This window comes from Oreochromis aureus, linkage group 15 (assembly GCF_013358895.1).
Source record: "Oreochromis aureus strain Israel breed Guangdong linkage group 15, ZZ_aureus, whole genome shotgun sequence".
Taxonomy (NCBI): Eukaryota; Metazoa; Chordata; class Actinopteri; order Cichliformes; family Cichlidae; genus Oreochromis; species Oreochromis aureus.
The window spans coordinates 21316168-21335714 of record NC_052956.1 but is presented as its reverse complement, the minus strand read 5'-3'; the positions used below and the strand labels follow the sequence as shown (position 1 = coordinate 21335714).

Genomic DNA, 19547 nt, shown 5'->3' with positions numbered 1-19547 from the left:
CTTCATGTCTGAAGCAGTTTACTTTGTCATAACTTGACTTCTCAGTCAACCTCCTGAATGCAACATTCTCAGTCTGAGAGTCTTTTCTTTATATAACTGGACAAACTGTTTCAGACACACAGAGTTTAAGTTATTTTTAACTAGCTAACTAACTGCACATTAAAAAGGTTTTGGATTCTTAATATGTGATAAAATCAAAATGCAAATGTTTTAAACATCAGTAGATTTATTTCTGTGATCAGTTGATGTTGAAGATGTTGATCAATGGAGTCTGACAGAAGCAGAAGAGTCTCCAGTGTTTTCATAGTTGACTTCGTCTTCATCGTTATACACCTGTGGAAAACAACACAACATAATTAAGATCATCTCTGATCTTTATACATTGTGATACTGTTTTCGATTTATTGTTAATGTTTTTGTTACATTTTGAGATCTCTAAAGATAATGTAGTAAATTAAAAAAAATGGTACATGTTTACATTTGGGAAAAGAAAGATTACCCTGTTTTATTTTATTTTTTTTAAATTATTATTATTGTGACCTGTTCTATAACTCATTATGTCAGTAGATGGTACTCTTCAAGCGCGTCAGCTCAGAAATAAATATTAATATAGATTAAATTATCTGAATTTGTTTACACTTATTTTGGTTTGGAAAGAATGCTTTATATAACTCCATTGATTTTTGTTAATGAAATGTATTTTATTTGCAAAGTAATTGGGATTAATTTGATTTGTACTGTGTACATGAGAGAATGAATTGGGTTGAATTGTAGCTCAGAAATAAATGAGCTCTGGCCTGAGCAAGATGCTAACTTGGTGTCCTCTCTAGTAATCCACAGTTTTTACAAAACTAACTATGCAGTGCTCCCAGGCCTATGTGTCACTTGCTGTCGATCCAGATTTCCTCTAGTTCTGGCGTCGGTAACAATAACAAATAAAAGTTAAAGAGGAATATTGAGTGTTCAGACTCACAGTGTTCTCTTCAATCTGAGTTTTGTTTCCTGAAATTACCAAAAAAAAAGTGCATACAGCAAACAGTAAAACTCAAAGCTTTTTATGTGTAAAAGTTTCATCTGTGAATGTTCTCACCTTTAGTTTTTGTCCACATGTTGACTGTAACAGCAGATATTAAGAGTGCTGCTAAACCCACAGACACAATGATGCATCTCAGCAAATACAGACAATCTAAAAATAATAAAAAATATTTTGGCTTCAACTTTTTGCTCAGTGCAAAACTCAAAAGATTTCAAATGTGATGAAAACAGTCAGCTTTCTAACATGTAGTGTTAAACCTCATCACTATGAGGTTTGAATGTGTTTTTGGACTGTGAAGTTTCTGCAGTATTTATTCTAAATTCTAAAAAAAAAACACCAACAATGAAAAGTATAAAAATCAAATAAATGTGTTTATAAACATATTTATTTATAATATTTCATTTTTCTTTTTAATGGAAATAATAAAACTGTACATATGAATCTAAATTCACAGTTCAAAACCATCCTTAATCTTGTTATTATTTTTTTATTAACAATATATGTTTCACATAATGTATAGTGTTATTCTTAAAGTTTGTAATACTGAAAAACTGAACATTTCAACACCTTAAAATTTTAAGTTGTTTCATGAAACTGAACCAAGAAACTCTCCAGCCAAACCCCAGAGTCCATCTGCAGACGTTAGACTTCAGTAAATGATGCAATTTCTACCTTCTGATGTCTTTACTTCCTCATTTTTTGTCCATAAGTTTATGATATTTAATGTTGGTTTAATTGTTGATGTTGTAGATTTTCTTGCTGATGATATTTTTGTGGTGGACTTCATTGTTGTTGATTTGGTTGTTGTAACATCTTCACCTAAGGAAATACAATAACAACATTAAAGACACAAACAGTAAGAAAAGACTTGAAAGTAAGTGAACAACAACAGAGAGGAAACAGTGGTGAGATGTTTAACAGTCTAACAAGTCTCATTTTTGATGATGTCTCATGTCTGAGGATATGTTCTCTTTATCTTCATACAGACACTCAACTGTGAGTCTACAGTGTTCATATGTCAACACAGAGCTGTTCAAGATGCTTTATCATTGTTCTCATGTACATACACTGGTGAAGATGGAGATATTGTAAGAGAAAAGCAACAATAGAAAAATGAACTTCATCACTGTGATCATAATTATTGTGGTGTTTCAGTTTGTTGTTCTAACAGGACAGTTTGAGCTGAAAACATTAAGATGTAAATACTCACTGTTAATAACAGACAGATGAATCATAAAGTCTGGACCTTCTTGTGATCCTCCTCTTGTTTTGAACTGTCTGCAGGTGTAACAACCAACATCCTGATCTGTGACCTTCTTTATAACCAGAGAACAGTCTGCAGAAACACTCAGTCTGTCTGATTTACGTTTGACTTCTTTATTCTGCCCAAGTTCAAAGAGTGATACTGAGCTGCTTGAATCACCGAAGATCCAGGTAGTACTGTTACAGTTATGCTGACCTTGTATCACATTTTTACAAGGCAGAGTAACATCATGTCCACGTCCAGCTGTGACAGTTTGAACAGTTTGATGTTGCTCAGTTGTTCCTGTTGAGATAAAGAGAGAGAGAAATGTGAAACATCAAATATGTTATGAATATGAGTGTTATGTTTATAATGTGAAGCTTATTTTAAATACAACACAAGTTTAAGTTTCAACTTTAGTTTCCAAGAGTCAGCTCAAGTCAAAAAGTGAATCATGACTGTCTCAGTTAAAGGAAGAATAAAGAAGTAACACTTGTGATAATAATGCAGTTTATTAATTGAATGTGTTTCTATGTACACTTACCTTTAAACTGAAGCATCAGTATCAGTAATGAAGACATTTGAATCCATGTGAATGCAGCCATCGTGCTTCTCTGTCTCTCTCAGTCTCTGTTCTTGCTCTCACGTTCACAAATGAGACAGTCTCAGAGATGAATACAGCATCAACTTCCTGCTCACTTCCTCATAGTGACATCACTCCTTTACTCTCCTCTTGCTAAATTAATTCAGTTCATAGCATTTGGGCAGCCGTATCTCCCCCTCTCTTAAAATGTAGATATCAAATGAGTACAAACTTTTAAGATATTCAATACCTTTTATATTTAATGAATTTTGCAGATTCCCTTGTCACTTTAAAAGACTGTACAACAGCAGAAAAAACTCCAGTTCAACAACTGAATAGAGGAAGTTAAATCTGCAAAGGCTGTTAGATGAGAGAAGTGTTTACATTAATGCAGCTCTTCGGTACATTTGGTTTATTATTAAACAAGAGGGTGAAGAATTTTTTTTTACACCCTTAAATTAGTCCTCAATTAAAAAACATGATAATACTGCAGCAGTGACGTCTGTACCAGCTCGATAAGAACATAGATGAGATGTGTTAATGGTCTGAGACCTGTTTGTTCCTCTTTGGACCTCTGAAGTCATTCTTTCTGAGAAGTGAAGAGGAAGTGTTTTGGTGAGAATGTGGGTCCAACAGCAGCAGAGCTCTGGAGGTTTCATGATGACCAGATGAACTTCTGACAGATAAATGGTTAACACACTGATGAGTGTGAGAATATACTATGTTGAGGTTTCACACAATTCTAAACATATATTAGATCATTTTATCTTGTTTTTTTAATGCTGTCTGAGTATAATTTGCAATCATATAACAGCTGAAATGTAAGGAGAGCCATTCATGCATTATTTAAGAAAAGGGTCAGTACAAACAAAACTGTTCAAACATTAATTAAATATTTAAAATTGAAGATGAAAGAACAGGAAGGATAACTGGAGAGAACATTAAATGCTAGCTGATACTGGGCTCTGAGGTGTCAGACAGACTGCAAAAAATGAAATAAAAAAAACATACTATGTAGTAAAACATCAGTTACTGTCACTGATGTCCTCTCCCAGCTCAATAACCGAGATACAGCAGATATTTTCCATCATAAAAGATAAAATAGGGAATGTGCAGCACATGTCACCAGTGCTAGCATTTAGGAAAAAGATAAGATAAGATAAGATAAGATAAGATAAGATAAGATAAGATAAGATAAGAGATAAGATAAGATAAGATAAGATAAGATAAGATAAGATAAGATAAGATAAGATAACCTTTATTAGTCCCACGTGTGGGAAATTTGTTTAGTTACAGCAGTGGACAGTGCAAAGTTACATAGAAAAATTAGAAGAAAAAAAACCACTGGAATAAGATATCAATAAGATACTGTGCAGAACTGTACATAATAGAATAGAATAAAATAAAATACTACATACAATAGAATAAAATAGAATAGAAATGCTATATACAATTGAGTATAATACAACGATGCCAGAAAAGAGTAAAGCACAAAAACAACCAACAAAACCCATTAAAATTTATTGGTGGTCCCATTGAACATTTTCTTTCCTGTCTCTTTTTTTGTATGTATTGTTTCTGAAGGGAAGTGGTTTGGTGAGGATATGCAGAGCTGTGGAGGTTTAACCCTCTAATGCTGACCACATACATATCATGCACTTCTTCTTTCTGTGAACTTCTCATGAAGACAGCTGGTGACAAATGTCTGTTTGCTGTTTTTTTTCTTGAATTCACTGTCCTTAAGAATTTAACAAACTGGGGGAAAGAACCATAAAGTTTGGTGTGCAAACAGTGAGTAATCATAAATTTCCTAATGAAACTGGAAAAGAAAACAGTTTACTTAAACTTCACACTTTGTAATTACTACTACATGTCAGCCTAATGAAAAGTCTAACATTTACACAGTTCTGTTTTTAGTGCTAATTGCTCCAGAATTAAACAGTCATAGGGAGATCACTATTGTGATCGTTTATAATGTTAATATTAGTGCAGTGTTTCATTAATTCATTTATATGAACGTGCAGAATATTCTCATTTATCTAACACTGTCATATGTGAGTCTGAACATTTGCTGTGTCACCTGCTAACCATGCTGTTCCATCACATACTTTGTCTGTGCATAGACCAAAGTGTACTTTTACCCATACACTTATGTCACTGTATTGACTCCAATAATCACAGGATATCATTGAAAGCACTGCTGCAGTGTTGGTATATTTATAGCAAAAAGTTTAGCATGCATTAAAAAGCTCAGATTCTGCTTACTGTACCATGAAGGTGGAAAGCAGGTCAGCACAGCATAGTAAGACACATCACCAGAGCCCTGAAACAGTAACTACTATTTAAGGATTCTGGTTAACACTGAAATTAATCCCACAAACTAGGCATGTGCAAACAGACATGTTATTTTCACTAGTACACTATTTGTAACGTTGTGTTTTGTGTTGGTTTAGTTTTTTGTTTACTTGTTTTTATATTCTACTTAAAAAAAATTAAAAAATGACCTAAATCGATTTAAGAAACGTTAAGGTGAATATTAATATAATAACATTCAATGTAATAATGTTCACCTTGTTCAAAGTAATCCACTGAATCTATGAGCACATGCAGTGGTATGAAAAAGTAATCCTGCAGTCTTTGTATTCTCAAGTAAACATAATCAGACTTAATGTTTGACTCAGAGTTACCAAAACTAATAAGTGAACTGAAAAAATGTATATCTATCTATCCATCTATCCATCTATCTATCTATCCATCTATCTATATAGTTAAAAAACTTAGCATGACTAACATCCTATTTCCTTGGGTAATTGATGGTGGAGTAGAGGTTGTTGGGATCAGTGGAAACTCGAGCAGGTGAAGAGGAAGCTTTCACAGTGCTGTAGGTCACAGTGTCACCTTCATCATCATCACCACGGGACTTTAAGAAAATAATACAAAAACGTCTTAAAGACATAACCTGACAGGAGTTTTGAAAATCATGAAGTTATTACTAACACCATCTGTATGAATATCAAATTCTTACCCTGGATTTATTCTTGGACTTCTTGGTGAAACTGATGGAGACGTAGGAAACACCATCATCAGCATCAGCCTGCACAGTGAATACAACACAATGACTGCTCAGTAATATGTGGATTTATAATGAGTCTGTTTCACATCTGTTTAAGTAAGTTCAGCGTCAGGTCCTCATCACATCATAGTTTCTGCTCTTCTCTGTTGAAACCTACTTTGCACTGGGAGTAGTGTGTGATCTCACCGTGTCCTGACTGGATCCTGGACCAGACTGAGTATCTGCAGGGTTTAAGCTCAGTCCCTGAAAAAATACAGTTTTATTTTTAAAATCTGCTCAATGTAAACAACAAATTTAATCTAAAGAATATTTAATCAATTAATTCAACGTATTTCCCAGTCCTTGTTTCTTCCTTTGAACCTTTATGTCACTGAACGTATCGTTAAAGATCATTTCACTAGCTGGGCCCACGCCCTCATTTTAGGTTTGACAGCGTTTTACTGGTTTTGGGAAGGCCTCGAAGGGGACTGGCGGTGGCTCCCAGGCCTGGCAGATCCCAATGTATGAAACACAAGTAAAGAAGTTAAAGAATTGAAAAGGTGAGGGTGGGTGGGGCACGTAAATGAGAATGAGCAGCTTGTAGAACTGAGGGAATCTATATACATGAGAACCAGAAGGAGCGTGTTTGGAGGCGTGGTCCCGCTCCTGAAATTCCGATACTTAATCTCCAATTATAGGCTCAGTTTGGTATGAAACTATAGAGTTAATAGATGATGATATAAATGACATGGCTGAATTTGAACTCACCGTGTTGTTGCCACATTGTCTTTTGTTTTCTGAAAAGAGGAAAAAAGATGAGTTTACTTATGAGTCAACTTATCATAAACTTTACTCTGTGAATGTTTTCACCTTTAATTTTCTTCCATCTGATGATCACCACAACAATGATTAACAGTGTTACTAAACCCACAAGAACGATGATAAAACCTGACCAAACTGGAGAGATTATTAAAACATGTTAAACATTGAATTTTTCCACACATAGTCAACTTGTTGTCTAACAACAAGACAAGCAAAAAGAGAGATTCAGTCTCTACCTCCTGATGTTTTTACTTTAGACAGATGAATCGTAAAGTCTGGACCTTCTTGTGATCCTGTTGCTGTTTTGAACTGTCTGCAGGTGTAACGACCAACATCCTGATCTGTGACCTTCTTTATAACCAGAGAACAGTCTGCAGAAAGACTCAGTCTGTCTGATTTAGGTTTGGCTTCTTTATTCTGCCCAAGGTTAAAGAGTTCTACTGAGCTGTTTGATTCACTGAAGATCCAGGTAGTACTGTTACAGTTATGCTGACCTTGTATCGCATTTTTACAAGGCAGAGTAACATCATGTCCACGTCCAGCTGTGACAGTTTGAACAGTTTGATTTTGCTCAGTTGTTCCTGTTGAGAAAGAGAGAGAGAAATGTGAAACATCAAATATGTTATGAATATGAGTGTTATGTTTATAATGTGAAGTTTATTTTAAATACAACACAAGTTTAAGTTTCAACCTTTAGTTTCCAAGAGTCAGCTCAAGTCAAAAAGTTAATCATGACTGTCTCAGTTAAAGGAAGAATAAAGAAGTAACACTTGTGATAATAATGCAGTTTATTAATTGAATGTGTTTCTATGTACACTTACCTTTAAACTGAAGCATCAGTATCAGTAATGAAGACATTTGAATCCATGTGAATGCAGCCATCGTGCTTCTCTGTCTCTCTCAGTCTCTGTTCTTGCTCTCACGTTCACAAATGAGACTCAGAGATGAATACAGCATCAACTTCCTGCTCACTTCCTCATAGTGACATCACTCCTTTTCTCTCCTCTTGCTGAATTAATTCAGTTCATTCAGCTTTTAGGCATCTGTATCTGCCCCTCTGTCTTAATGTAGATATAAATTTTGCTAAATCCTTTTTCACATTTAATAACTTTTATATTTAATCTATTTTGCAAACTCCCCTGTTTTCTCTTTAAAGGACTGTTTAACAGTGGAAAATATCTTTATCAATAATAGAAAAGAGAAGTTAAATGTGTGAAGACTGTTAGATGAGATAAGTGTTTACATTAATGCGGCTCTTTTGTACATTTGGTTTATTATTAGAAAATAGGTTTATGGTGATGTTTTTCTGCACACATGAAATAGTTGACGACTCAAATTATTTACACACTAGAATCTGAGTCGTAATGATTGCAATGAAACATTGACACTGCCACAGTGAGCGCTGTTATCAGCTCGATAAGAACATAGATCAGATGTGTTAGTGGTCTGAGACCTGTTTGTTCCTCATTGAACCTCTGAAGTCATTCTTTCTGAGAAGTGAAGGGGAAGTGTTTTGGTGAGAATGTGGGTACAACAGCAGCAGAGCTCTGGAGGTTTCATGATGACCAGATGAACCTCTGACGGATAAATGGTTAACACATCGATGAACGTGACACTAAACTGTCTTTAGGATTCACAGCAGTTTCTACACACATGAGGTCCTTCTTATTTTTTTTAATGTTGTGTAAGTATAATTCAGAATAATAATATTAACAATGAAAGCAGATGTTTGCACATGTTTGGAAATGTTATAATACAAGTTCAGTACAAACAGAGCTGCTCGAACCAGCAGAGTAAAAGTTTAATACTGACTATGAAAGAACAGGAAGTCAAACTGGAGACAATAATAGATGGTAGATTGTACTGTGGTCTGTGGTGGATGGATCAGGTGTGTGTGAGGTGTGAGATGGAGAGTTCAAAAACACACAAAGTTGTTCACAATCATATTTACATTTATTCTTATTATCATACAGCAAAAAAAGCAATAGTTAGAAACTGAAGTTATAATTTGGATCATTATATCTGTTACTGTTTGTAAATCTCATTAAAACTCACCTCAGGAATAAAAATAAAGTAAGAAGACTAACAATCAAATAAATAACACAAAATTTAAACAGCAATAAATAACCTGTCATTTTTACCTTTAATAAAAATCATCAACAGCAAATTTAAACAAACAAAAGATTCTATTTATCATAATTAAATAAAGGATAAATAATTGTTGTATGGTGTTTTACTTTTTAGATAAATCTAAATGTACATGAAAAAGTTTTTAGCTAAATATGAGATAAAATCAAAATGTAATTTTTGTTTCCTTTTTTTAAACCTGTCTTGTTCGACAGCATTCACAATCAGAAACATGATCTGAATGGTCTGTTGTACCAACACATTTGCTTTGCCAAGAGGAGCTTTATGAGATATGTATAGGTTTCTTATCTTAGTCTTTCTTTTTATTCCATTTGATTTATTCATTTTCATTGTTATTCACATTAACTTATGTGTAATTGATCAATACCAGAGCTGACAGGTAGGGAGAGGTAAGAATGGGTAGAGAGGAGAAAGGGAAAAAAGAAAAAAAGAGAAAAATTGAGAGAAGACAAAATCAAAAGGACACAGCACACATAGTTCAACACAACAGATCACCACCTGTTGCACCTGTAAGAAAAACATATACAAAAAACAAACAGCACCTCAGAAAAATGCACAATCTTGCATGTGTGTGTGTGTGAAAGAGAAACACACAGTTTAGTTGGGCCCTCCACAGCACCCCAAGAGTCCTGCAGACCCAAGCCCACACGTCCAGGTGACAACCGTGTACTGACACAAGCAGAAGGAGAAAAGAATGACAAGGGAGGCCCAGAAAGAGCTCCCATGGGGAACGTTTAAGAGCCAGAACCAAGCATGAGCTCAGGACTGTTCTCATGGGCAATGACCAGAAGGGAGTGGTAGGAAGGAGCAACCCTCACCTTCTATAATCATGTCCCACAGGTGTCAAGGCTCAGCAAGTCTCAGACGTAGACCCAGTCACACACACACACACAGTGTTTTCAACAGAAATGGGCTAATTTATGTGATAAGATGATGTTTGAGTTGTTGATCAGTGGAGTCTGACAGAAGCAGAAGAGTCTCCAATGTTTTCATAGTTCACTCCATCTTCACCCTCATCATTAAGCTCCTGTGGAAAACAACACAACACACTTTAGATTCTCTCTGATATTGTCACGTCTGATGAGGCAGACGGCATGAAGAGGAGAGAATGTGGACCCAAATGCAGACACAGAGATGCAGGAGAATGTTTAACAAAAAGCGAGCCTTTATTGCAAAAAACACCAAAAACAAAAGGTGATCGGAGACTGTGAAAAACTAACTAAAACCTAAACTGGGAAAAACTAGAAACAAATATAAAGAATCTAAACCTGAGACAAAAGCCTGAATATGAAACATGAAAATCTGAGACGAGGGCCAATGAGAACAGAAATAGCAGAAGGAGAAACACAGACGACCCAGCAACAAACAGAGGAACACAAAGGTAACGAAGGAATGAGACACAGGAGGAAAACACAGCTGGAGAAACCACACGCAACGAGACCTGGAAGAAGGAAAACGGAAAAAACTAACATGGCACACAAGACTGTCAAAGTCAAACAAGAAGACATGGACTTTACACTGAAACAAGGAGACATGACAGACAGGGGAGACAAAGGGAACATGGATCACAGGAAGAGCGCAGAAACCAAGAGACTAAAAATTCTAAATAATAATGAAAACAAAGACTATTAATAATTCAAAACACAAAACACTGGGTCACCCCCACAGGACCGTGACAGATATTCATACTTATGTTTTCACTCTTGTGATTTTCTTTAGATTCCTTATGATTACAGTTAAGTTTCAGTTGAACATGGTCAGCACAGGATATCCTTATCTTTCATTATGTTCTATCTTTGTATGTCAACCGTGTCAAACAGGAACAGATGCCACAAAGAGATTTTGCTGTATAAAGTTAGAGAGGACTATTGAGTGTTCAAACTCACAGCGGTTTTTTCCATCTGTGTTTTGCTTCCTGAAAAGACAAAATTAAAAAAAAGAGTACAGTAAACAGTTAAACTCAAAGCTTTTTATGTGTAAAAGTCTCATCTGTGAATTTTCTCACCGTCACATTTTATCCACATGTTGACGGTAGCAACAATTATTAAGAGTGCTGCTAAACCCACAGGAACGATGATAAACCCTGAATGAACTGGAGAGATTATTAAAACATGTTAAACATGATACTGAATTTCTCCACACATAGTCAAGTCTCAGTCTGACATCCAGACTTCGAAAAAAAGAGAGATTCAGTCTCTACCTCCAGATGGAATATTTGATGCTGTTGTCAGTGTCCCTGCTGATGTCTTTATTTCCTCTCTTGTTGTCCATGTGTTTATTTTCACGGTTGGTTTAACTGTTGATGTTGTTGATTTTGTTGTTTTCACATCTTCACAAAAAGAAATACAATAACAACATTAAAGACACCAACAGTAAGAAAAGACTTGAAAGTAAGTGAACAACAACAGAGAGGAAACAGTGGTGAGATGTTTAACAGTCTAACAAGTCTCATTTTTGATGATGTCTCATGTCTGAGGATATGTTCTCTTTATCTTCATACAGCCACTCAACTGTGAGTCTACAGTGTTCATATGTCAACACAGAGCTGTTCAAGATGCTTTATCATTGTTCTCATGTACATACACTGGTGAAGATGGAGATATTGTAAGAGAAAAGCAACAATAGAAAAATGAACTTCATCACTGTGATCATAATTATTGTGGTGTTTCAGTTTGTTGTTCTAACAGGACAGTTTGAGCTGAAAACATTAAGATGTAAATACTCACTGTTAATAACAAACAGATGAATCTCAAAGTCTGGACCTTCTTGTGATCCTGTTGCTGTTTTGAACTGTCTGCAGGTGTAACGACCAACATCCTGATCTGTGACCTTCTTTATAACCAGAGAACAGTCTGCAGAAAGACTCAGTCTGTCTGATTTACGTTTGGCTTCTTTAATCTGCCCAAGTTCAAAGAGTGATACTGTGCTGCTTGAATCACTGAACATCCAGGTAGTACTGATACAGTTATGTTGACCTTGTATCACATTTTTACAAGGCAGAGTAACATCATGTCCACGTCCAGCTGTGACAGTTTGATCAGTTTGATGTTGCTCAGTTGTTCCTGTTGAGAAAAAGAGAGAGAGAAATGTGAAACATCAAATATGTTATGAATATGAGTGTTATGTTTATAATGTGAAGTTTTTTTTTAAATACAACACAAGTTTAAGTTTCAGCTTTAGTTTCCAAGAGTCAGCTCAAGTCACAAACGTTAATCATGACTGTCTCAGTTAAAGGAAGAATAAAGAAGTAACACATGTGATAATAATGCAGTTTATTAATTGAATGTGTTTCTATGTACACTTACCTTTAAACTGAAGCATCAGTATCAGTAATGAAGACATTTGAATCCATGTGAATGCAGCCATCGTGCTTCTCTGTCTCTCTCAGTCTCTGTTCTTGCTCTCACGTTCACAAATGAGACAGTCTCAGAGATGAATACAGCATCAACTTCCTGCTCACTTCCTCATAGTGACATCACTCCTTTTCTCTCCTCTTGCTAAATTAATTCAGTTCATTCAGCTTTTAGGCATCTGTATCTGCCCCTCTGTCTTAATGTAGATATCAAATTAGTACAAACTTTTAAGATATTCAATACCTTTTATATTTAATGCATTTTGCAGATTCCCTTGTCACTTTAAAAGATTGTACAACAGCAGAAAAAACTCCAGTTCAACAGCTGAATAGAGGAAGTTAAATCTGCAAAGGCTGTTAGATGAGAGAAGTGTTTACATTAATGCAGCTCTTCGGTACATTTGGTTTATTATTAAACAAGAGGGTGAAGAATTTTTTTTTACACCCTTAAATTAGTCCTCAATTAAAAAACATGATAATACTGCAGCAGTGACGTCTGTACCAGCTCGATAAGAACATAGATGAGATGTGTTAGTGGTCTGAGACCTGTTTGTTCCTCTTTGCACCTCTGAAGTCATTCATTCTTAGAAGTGAAGGGGAAGTGTTTTGGTGAGAATGTGGGTCCAACAGCAGCAGAGCTCTGGAGGTTTCATGATGACCAGATGAACCTCTGACAGATAAATGGTTAACACACTGATGAGTGTGAGAATATACTATGTTGAGGTTTCACACAATTCTAAACATATATTAGATCATTTTATCTTGTTTTTTTAATGCTGTCTGAGTATAATTTGCAATCATATAACAGCTGAAATGTAAGGAGAGCCATTCATGCATTATTTAAGAAAAGGGTCATGTTACGGGTTCGAAATTGAGGACGAGAGTAAAACAATGATGGTCCAGAAGAGGTCAATCAAACAATTGATTTTAATGAATGCACGCAGCGTGGAGAGGTGCAAACTGCAAAGCAGTTGTACATCTCTACCCAAATTACACTCTAGATTGCTTTTATAACATCAGGGTATTGTAACGCCCCTTCTTGCGTTTACAAGCACATAATTTGCATGTACAGAACATTCATGTATTTTAAGAATTAACTGCAACATAGAGGTTCCTCCTTGTGGCATACTCTTAAGAATATGGTGATGATCTAAGGCCTTTGAGGTCACCATGGGCTGGACATCCTTCCGTCACCTGTAACTAGGCAAACTCAAATGCAACAAGAAGCTGAATACATTCAGGCCTTTGCTCAGGTACTATTTTACTGTACCAATATACTCAGCATATGAGTTATGATATATATATATTTAACTCAATCATTTTAAAGTAGTTATAACTGCACCTGTAATAAACATGTTAATATTTGCTTATGATAACCCCTATAATATAAATTATACCATAATGCCAGCAGCTTCAATAAACACTTTGATGAAATGATAATTAATGCAATGATAAGATGATGGTTATGTAAAATAATCCCTGTAATTCCACAATTCCCCTTTTGACGTCTTCCAAAGACGTCACTACACCATTCCCAGGTCCACTACCTTCGCTCTGACCCTCTCTAGCCGCCCCTGACTCAGCAAATCCGACAACAACCTCATGTCCTCTAGGTGGTCCAGCAATAAAACACCAGCCCCCACTTGAAAACACTTCATGCTTAAGTGGTCTCTGCTCCTTTTCTGGGTCCTTCTCTAGTGGAAATCTTCTCCTGTAAGGGATAGAAAACAAACAACCTTTCTCTGCTGCACCTTACTAACTTACTGTGTTCATCTCAGGTTCCTGTCATTATTCAAAGTTGGTTCCCAATATCATATCAGGCAAAATGATAAACCCTACTGCCACGTCTACTTTGTTAAGCTCTTCAGCTAGACTCTGTACCGGTTTGCCAATCTGTGTGTACATGTCTCTACACTTTTAATGTCTAAATGCACATCTGGATGTATGTGCACTTGTATGTCTATCTGCATCTATGAGTCAATGATTTGTCAGATATAAGGCGTTAATGTGAGAAATGTTTCCTGACTATTAACTCCTGATACTCAAGGAACTTTCCTGTTTGCCGAACTTCCTAGGTTTGGCCTTTTACACTTTTACTAAAGAAATTTTAACAAAGCCCAAAAGATTTTTATTTTGCTCCTGCGCTTGACAGGTTAAGCGAAGTTATTTTTGTTTTGTTTTGAAATTTTTCCTTCTGTGTGTGTGTGTGTACATAAGTAAGAATATAATAATCAACATAAGATCCCTGGTTTGCAAATGATTTTCTGCCCCGCTGCAGGGCAACCTCATGTGGTGGTGAGTCTATGTTGGCTAGTTTAATACAGATATGTAACAGTTGCTTGATTGCATGGCCCACTCAGAGTTGCACAGTTTCAAAATATGTGGAGAGTTCAATACACATTTCTTGGCTAATTATTTTCCCAATAAAAGTGAAATCACACATTGCATTTGATTTCACTTATATATTATCATGTTCTGGGCTCTATCCATTATATTAACTTTATTCAATCTCAATACTCTTTTATGTGTGTGAGCAACGCTTTTAGTCTTATTAAACACAACCCAAGTAAAATGCACACCATCCCCATGTCAGCCTAAATCTCCGCTAAAAAGCACACTTCAAAATTTTCTATCTGGATTTACGCCTCTTTTGGCCTCAAGCATATACATAACATGCAAAGGTTACTGTTAATGCCCGTTAGACAAGTTTCCATTATCTACAACATTTTGTTTCACCCGGCTCACCTCACACATTTCCTGTTCACTTATTGCATATTTATCTTTAACACCATTTACCTCAGTAGTTGCTAAGCAGAAACAAAGCAACCTGTGGTCCACCTTTACCCTGTAAAATAAACTCATATCATGTTTGTGTCCGTAAGCATGTTTTGCATTCATTCATTACACTCCACGCCATTCCTACAAGTTAGGAGCTGTAAAGTTGAAAGCTGCATCAAGTCCAGGCCTTTGGCCTGGCCTATATTTAAATCATGTGTGTTTGTAAGCGCGCATGCAATTCACCTGCTATGTTCTCATCATCCCTCAACATGTATCACCTGGACACTCTCACCAGTGAAGCTTAAAACCCTCTTGGATAGAACATCAACTCTAAACAAGCACAGTTATGCATTGTGTATAAAATTAACTCAACCTCATGCTAACCTACATAAGTACCTGTCTTAAGAGAGACCTCTGCACAGCTCAGACGCCAGTTGCAAGAGCTCTCTAACATTAGAATCATCAGCTGTGACTTATATAGTGTTATTTCGGTACTTTATACTTCACACATTTTTGAACGTTGTTTATATGGGGAGTTCCTCTTTTATGTCTATATTTATTAATATGCCTTGTGCACTAAAGCTTCCTGTTTTTCAGTCTGGCTGAGCACTCGTTTGTGAGTATAAACTGGCCTCTACAAGCCTTCATTAGCAGATACACATTACAAATACTTCATATATACAGAAAAACCCAATAATCCACATTTCACTATTTTGTTCTTTGGTTCAGATTTGGATTCTGTATTGTTCTTCATTTGTTATTATTTATGTTTAGATTGTTTATTGCTAATCTTGGTTTGTTGTTGTCTGTTTGGGAGCTGACATAGTCTCTATAAATGAACTTCTTTTGGTGGAGTAGCATCAGGAGAGAAGCTCCAGAGAGGCATCTTCCATGTTAAACACTAAAATATAACAAAAGAGATCTTCTCAACGTGTTGTATATTTTTAATATTTCCTTATTATTTTGTCATAAAATAAATCAACCAAATAACTTAAGCTGTGTGACAGCACTTATGCTTACGCCAGGCTGTGAACTGCCCTAAATCTACTTGCTACACCCCTTTTCACCTAGTTTAATTTTTTTCAATCCTAATTTAAACTATTCCTGACTTCCCTCAATGCACACTGTAAAGTGTAAAAGATACAATTAGCTTTCTCCTGGTAAAAGGTCCTACATTATTTTCTCTACCTTTGGAAACATCCTCTATCGAGTTAACCCATTTCATTTTTCAAACTTAGGCCTGATTTCTTCGCCCCTTTAACGGGTAGCGCATATCCGGTCTGAACACTGTGTTTGGGCAATTTACTGAATTGTTGCAGGATTTCTATGTTATGTAAAGTTCCTCTCATCCCTTTTATGCTTCCATTATAACCTGTGTCTAAAAAGCTTTTGATCTTCTTTGTAATATAAACAACTCGGTGTATTTGTGCTCTGTTCTTCTCCTTTCTGTCGTCTGATCATCTCAAGTACGTCCTGTACCCAATTTGCTTCCTCTTTTCAAGCCCCACATTTAATTACAAGCTCAAACATATTTGCCCTATATTGCTGTCTCGACGTGTTTCCTGTCAACTTAACAGAGTTATTCTCAGAACTCAGAAAGGTCACGTAGACATTTGCTTAGTAACCCTAAAAGAGCACCTTTCATGTAGCTAATCGCATATATTAACACCCCCTTTTGTGACACATCTCATGTGTTACAAACTCAAAATCCTTCACTCAAGCTTAGGAAATTAAAAGAAAAAGTTAGTCCTATCATATTAGGCATACATGCTCCGGCCCTTCAAACCTGTATTTAAGGAATGAAATCAAATTAATCATCATGTCAAATCCTTTCTTGGCTCCATCCACAGCCTGCATCCTTGAAACGTCCTATAAACAAAAACCTGTGTGTTAACCAGAACATCACCTTTTATACTCACTTTCTCCACTGATGATCCAACCTGTGTTATAACCCAAAATAAACTTACACAGAACAGTTATTAATCATGTGTGTCCCTCCGTTCATGGTAACTTAAGTTACATCAATGTTTCCTTTTAGCATTTAACATCCTATAATGTAATAACATAATCCAACCCCAATAAATAATTTTCTCAACGCACACATCAATATCCCAAAATCAGCATCCCCAGATTTAAGTCTCCCACTTGTCCTGTTTGTCAAGCTTTTATTTATTTCCCCTCTTGGTCCCATCACTCACATTCACTCCCATGCATTCACACATGATATTTTTGCTGATCTGCAGCCTTCTGCGCACGTGACCAGATGCTCCACATCAGCAAAATGAGCTCAATCATTTGTTTTATTTCGTTTTTCCTTTTTAGGAAAATAGTTCTCTATACTTTTGACTGGATTGACTCGCTGCAATCCTTACTTGGTAATTTGTCCGCGCCGTCAGTTCACTCTCTTCCAGGCCTGCTTAGAGCAAAAATGAGAAAAAAGAGAGCTGATTGTTAGCTCATCAAAGTACAAAACAAAATCACCTGACAGGTTTTTTTTTTAAGTGCACTGTTATAAAAACTATGGGCCCTTTTAGACATGTCCATGTTTATCAAAACTCCCTCTATTAAAATGAAAACAACAGCCCCAAAAATCTTAAACCATCTTAAATTTCACCCATTCAACACACGAAAACCTCGCCAAAAGCTACACCGTTTTAGTACACAACAATAACCCGGTTAAGCACTTTACCATACTCAGATTCAGCCTAACACCTTACAACAATGTGTCAACACTAATTTATAAACCTCCTAATCAAATTTGCACCCCTGAACAATCTACCCCTCCTTTAAGGCCTCAATCACACACACACAGCAAGCTCCTCTGTCCACATTCACACAAGCTCTCAAACTTTTCCATACTCAGCCATATCTCAACAATTTAACTTGGCAAAAGAAATACATGTTTAAACTTTATCACATTATTTAATTATTTTCATTTTCTTTCTATACTAATCACTTACTTTGATCAATCAGTGGAAGAGCACTCCTGAGTCACTCTTATAAACACTTTTCTTTTGTTTTTTTTTTTCCATCTCTTTTAAATCTTTCCATCAATTGTATTAACCATTCACACCATTCTCTCACTCATACAAGCAGCAAGCAGATCTTCATTGCATATGCTTATGTTCTTAGCCAGGTTTTTAATCAATATCTGTTCATTACGCTTCAGGAGCTTGTCTTTATAAGGTTAATGCATTTTCTGTTTGTGTGTGTATGGGTATATGTTATTTTGCATCTATGACTTCACAGTCTCCCAGACTTCTTCCCAACTCTCCAGTTAAGCAGTCAGTTTTTTTTTCCCGAGTTACTAACCCACATTTTGATTTCCCACCTTAAATTACCGCCCTCCTGGTCTTCAGCCAGGAGCTGGGGCTTGCTTTTCAGGTTCCTGGACACATCATGCTGTGAACAATTCAACCAGAAACTTGCCTTAACTTATCCATAGATGTTAACCTCTAACTTTCTTCCGACTGCTGGATCTGGAGAGCGGTCCAAGTCTGCTTTACTCCTGAAAATAACAAAACTAAGACATTTTCATTATTATCACCAGTGGTTAAATAACCCATTTCTCTGTCTCTGGTCAGAAACACCAATTATGCCAGGCATGTAAGCGTGTTCTTCCCTGCATTTTATGTTAATTGGGTGTAAACTGCTTCTTTCATTAAAATTAATTCATTGAGTTCTTCGTTGCCTTGCGATGTATTCATGTTAATGTACACTACGTGTAAGCTGTTTCTTCATTGCATCCTATATATTCATATTTAATTTATGCATTTCACCACTGAGCTTTAGATTCAAACTATCTCACTTCTGATTCATTTCAAAAATAATCTCACATGTAACAATTTGTATGTGTGTTTTCTATTCATTAAGGTAATAACAATTATTTCTTTCATTATTCTTACCTTTTCTAATGTTTACCTCTTTGTTATGCTATGGTGGACATCCCTAAACAATTCATGAGTTCAGGCTTCAATTTTCAATCCAATTATATCCTATATTCTCGCAGTCAAACTCGTCCAGCTTCATCTCTCACTGGTCCCTCTGCACAATGTCCTATTCGGGCTTCAAAGCTCCAGCAAACACAGTCTCAACTCAGCTGCTGTCTTCTTCTCTGTTTCTTTACAGTCTTTTCTTTCAGATTAAGTCCCAGCGTGGCAAAATATCACTCAATGTCCAGTGCTCTTCCACAATTCTTTATCCCACTGTTCAACTGCCCAGCCTGTATTTTCACAGTACATGTTGCATTAGTCTTACATGCTGCTGCTGGTCGTCAGTCGTCATCAGTGTTACTGGATCAGTGGCCCTGTCGTTTGCCTGCTGTATTCAAGTCCACGATGTTCTATCGGTCTTCATCAGGCGATTAACTGTCCTTTGAACTTCTTCTCCGCTTCAGGGACAAAGTGAGAGATCCAGCCGCACAATTTCAAGCCAAAGACTGGCTTATTTTCCCAATTCTTTTAATCTACTTTTCTGCTGCTAAACTCAAGGTTGCAAAGTTGAAAGACGCCCACCTGTATTGACCATATAATT

The 19547-nt window shown here is 36.1% G+C and overlaps 2 protein-coding genes across 3 annotated transcripts; both read right to left on the bottom strand.

Annotated features, from left to right (window-relative positions):
- Window positions 1-4196: 4196 nt before the first annotated feature.
- LOC120433257 lies at window positions 4197-7647 on the bottom strand. 2 transcript variants are annotated; one of them, XM_039599247.1, is made up of 6 exons: window positions 7558-7647; window positions 6973-7317; window positions 6683-6711; window positions 6122-6178; window positions 5888-5956; window positions 4197-5782 (listed from the first exon to the last, which is right to left on the bottom strand). In XM_039599247.1, exons 1-6 carry the CDS (start codon window positions 7616-7618, stop codon window positions 5657-5659), a joined length of 687 nt encoding a protein of 228 aa, XP_039455181.1. In that variant the 5' UTR covers window positions 7619-7647; the 3' UTR covers window positions 4197-5656. The 2 variants fall into 2 exon arrangements, with proteins under 2 accessions (XP_039455181.1, XP_039455182.1); XM_039599248.1 differs by having other exon boundaries at window positions 7231-7317.
- A 2156-nt stretch (window positions 7648-9803) lies between these two features.
- On the bottom strand, window positions 9804-12344 carry LOC120433264. Its single transcript, XM_039599264.1, has 6 exons — window positions 12190-12344; window positions 11611-11946; window positions 11085-11213; window positions 10890-10976; window positions 10771-10799; window positions 9804-9911 (listed from the first exon to the last, which is right to left on the bottom strand). Exons 1-6 carry the CDS (start codon window positions 12248-12250, stop codon window positions 9834-9836), a joined length of 720 nt encoding a protein of 239 aa, XP_039455198.1. The 5' UTR covers window positions 12251-12344; the 3' UTR covers window positions 9804-9833.
- Between the last annotated feature and the right edge of the window lie 7203 nt (window positions 12345-19547).

What these genes read in the sequence shown, in the direction of transcription:
- LOC120433257 (XM_039599247.1), bottom strand. Translation starts at nt 7,618, where the DNA reads ATGGCTGCATTCACATGGATTCAAATGTCTTCATTACTGATACTGATG. An exon ending in TAAAGTAAAAACATCAGGAG is followed by an intron (nt 6,712 to 6,972) that starts GTAGAGACTGAA and finishes TCCTCTTTTCAG; the next exon opens with AAAACAAAAGACAATGTGGC. An exon ending in AGTCCAAGAATAAATCCAGG is followed by an intron (nt 5,783 to 5,887) that starts GTAAGAATTTGA and finishes ATTTTCTTAAAG; the next exon opens with TCCCGTGGTGATGATGATGA.
- LOC120433264 (XM_039599264.1), bottom strand. Translation starts at nt 12,250, where the DNA reads ATGGCTGCATTCACATGGATTCAAATGTCTTCATTACTGATACTGATG. An exon ending in ACTGATGCTTCAGTTTAAAG is followed by an intron (nt 11,947 to 12,189) that starts GTAAGTGTACAT and finishes TTTTCTCAACAG; the next exon opens with GAACAACTGAGCAACATCAA. An exon ending in ATCAAATATTCCATCTGGAG is followed by an intron (nt 10,977 to 11,084) that starts GTAGAGACTGAA and finishes TAATCTCTCCAG; the next exon opens with TTCATTCAGGGTTTATCATC.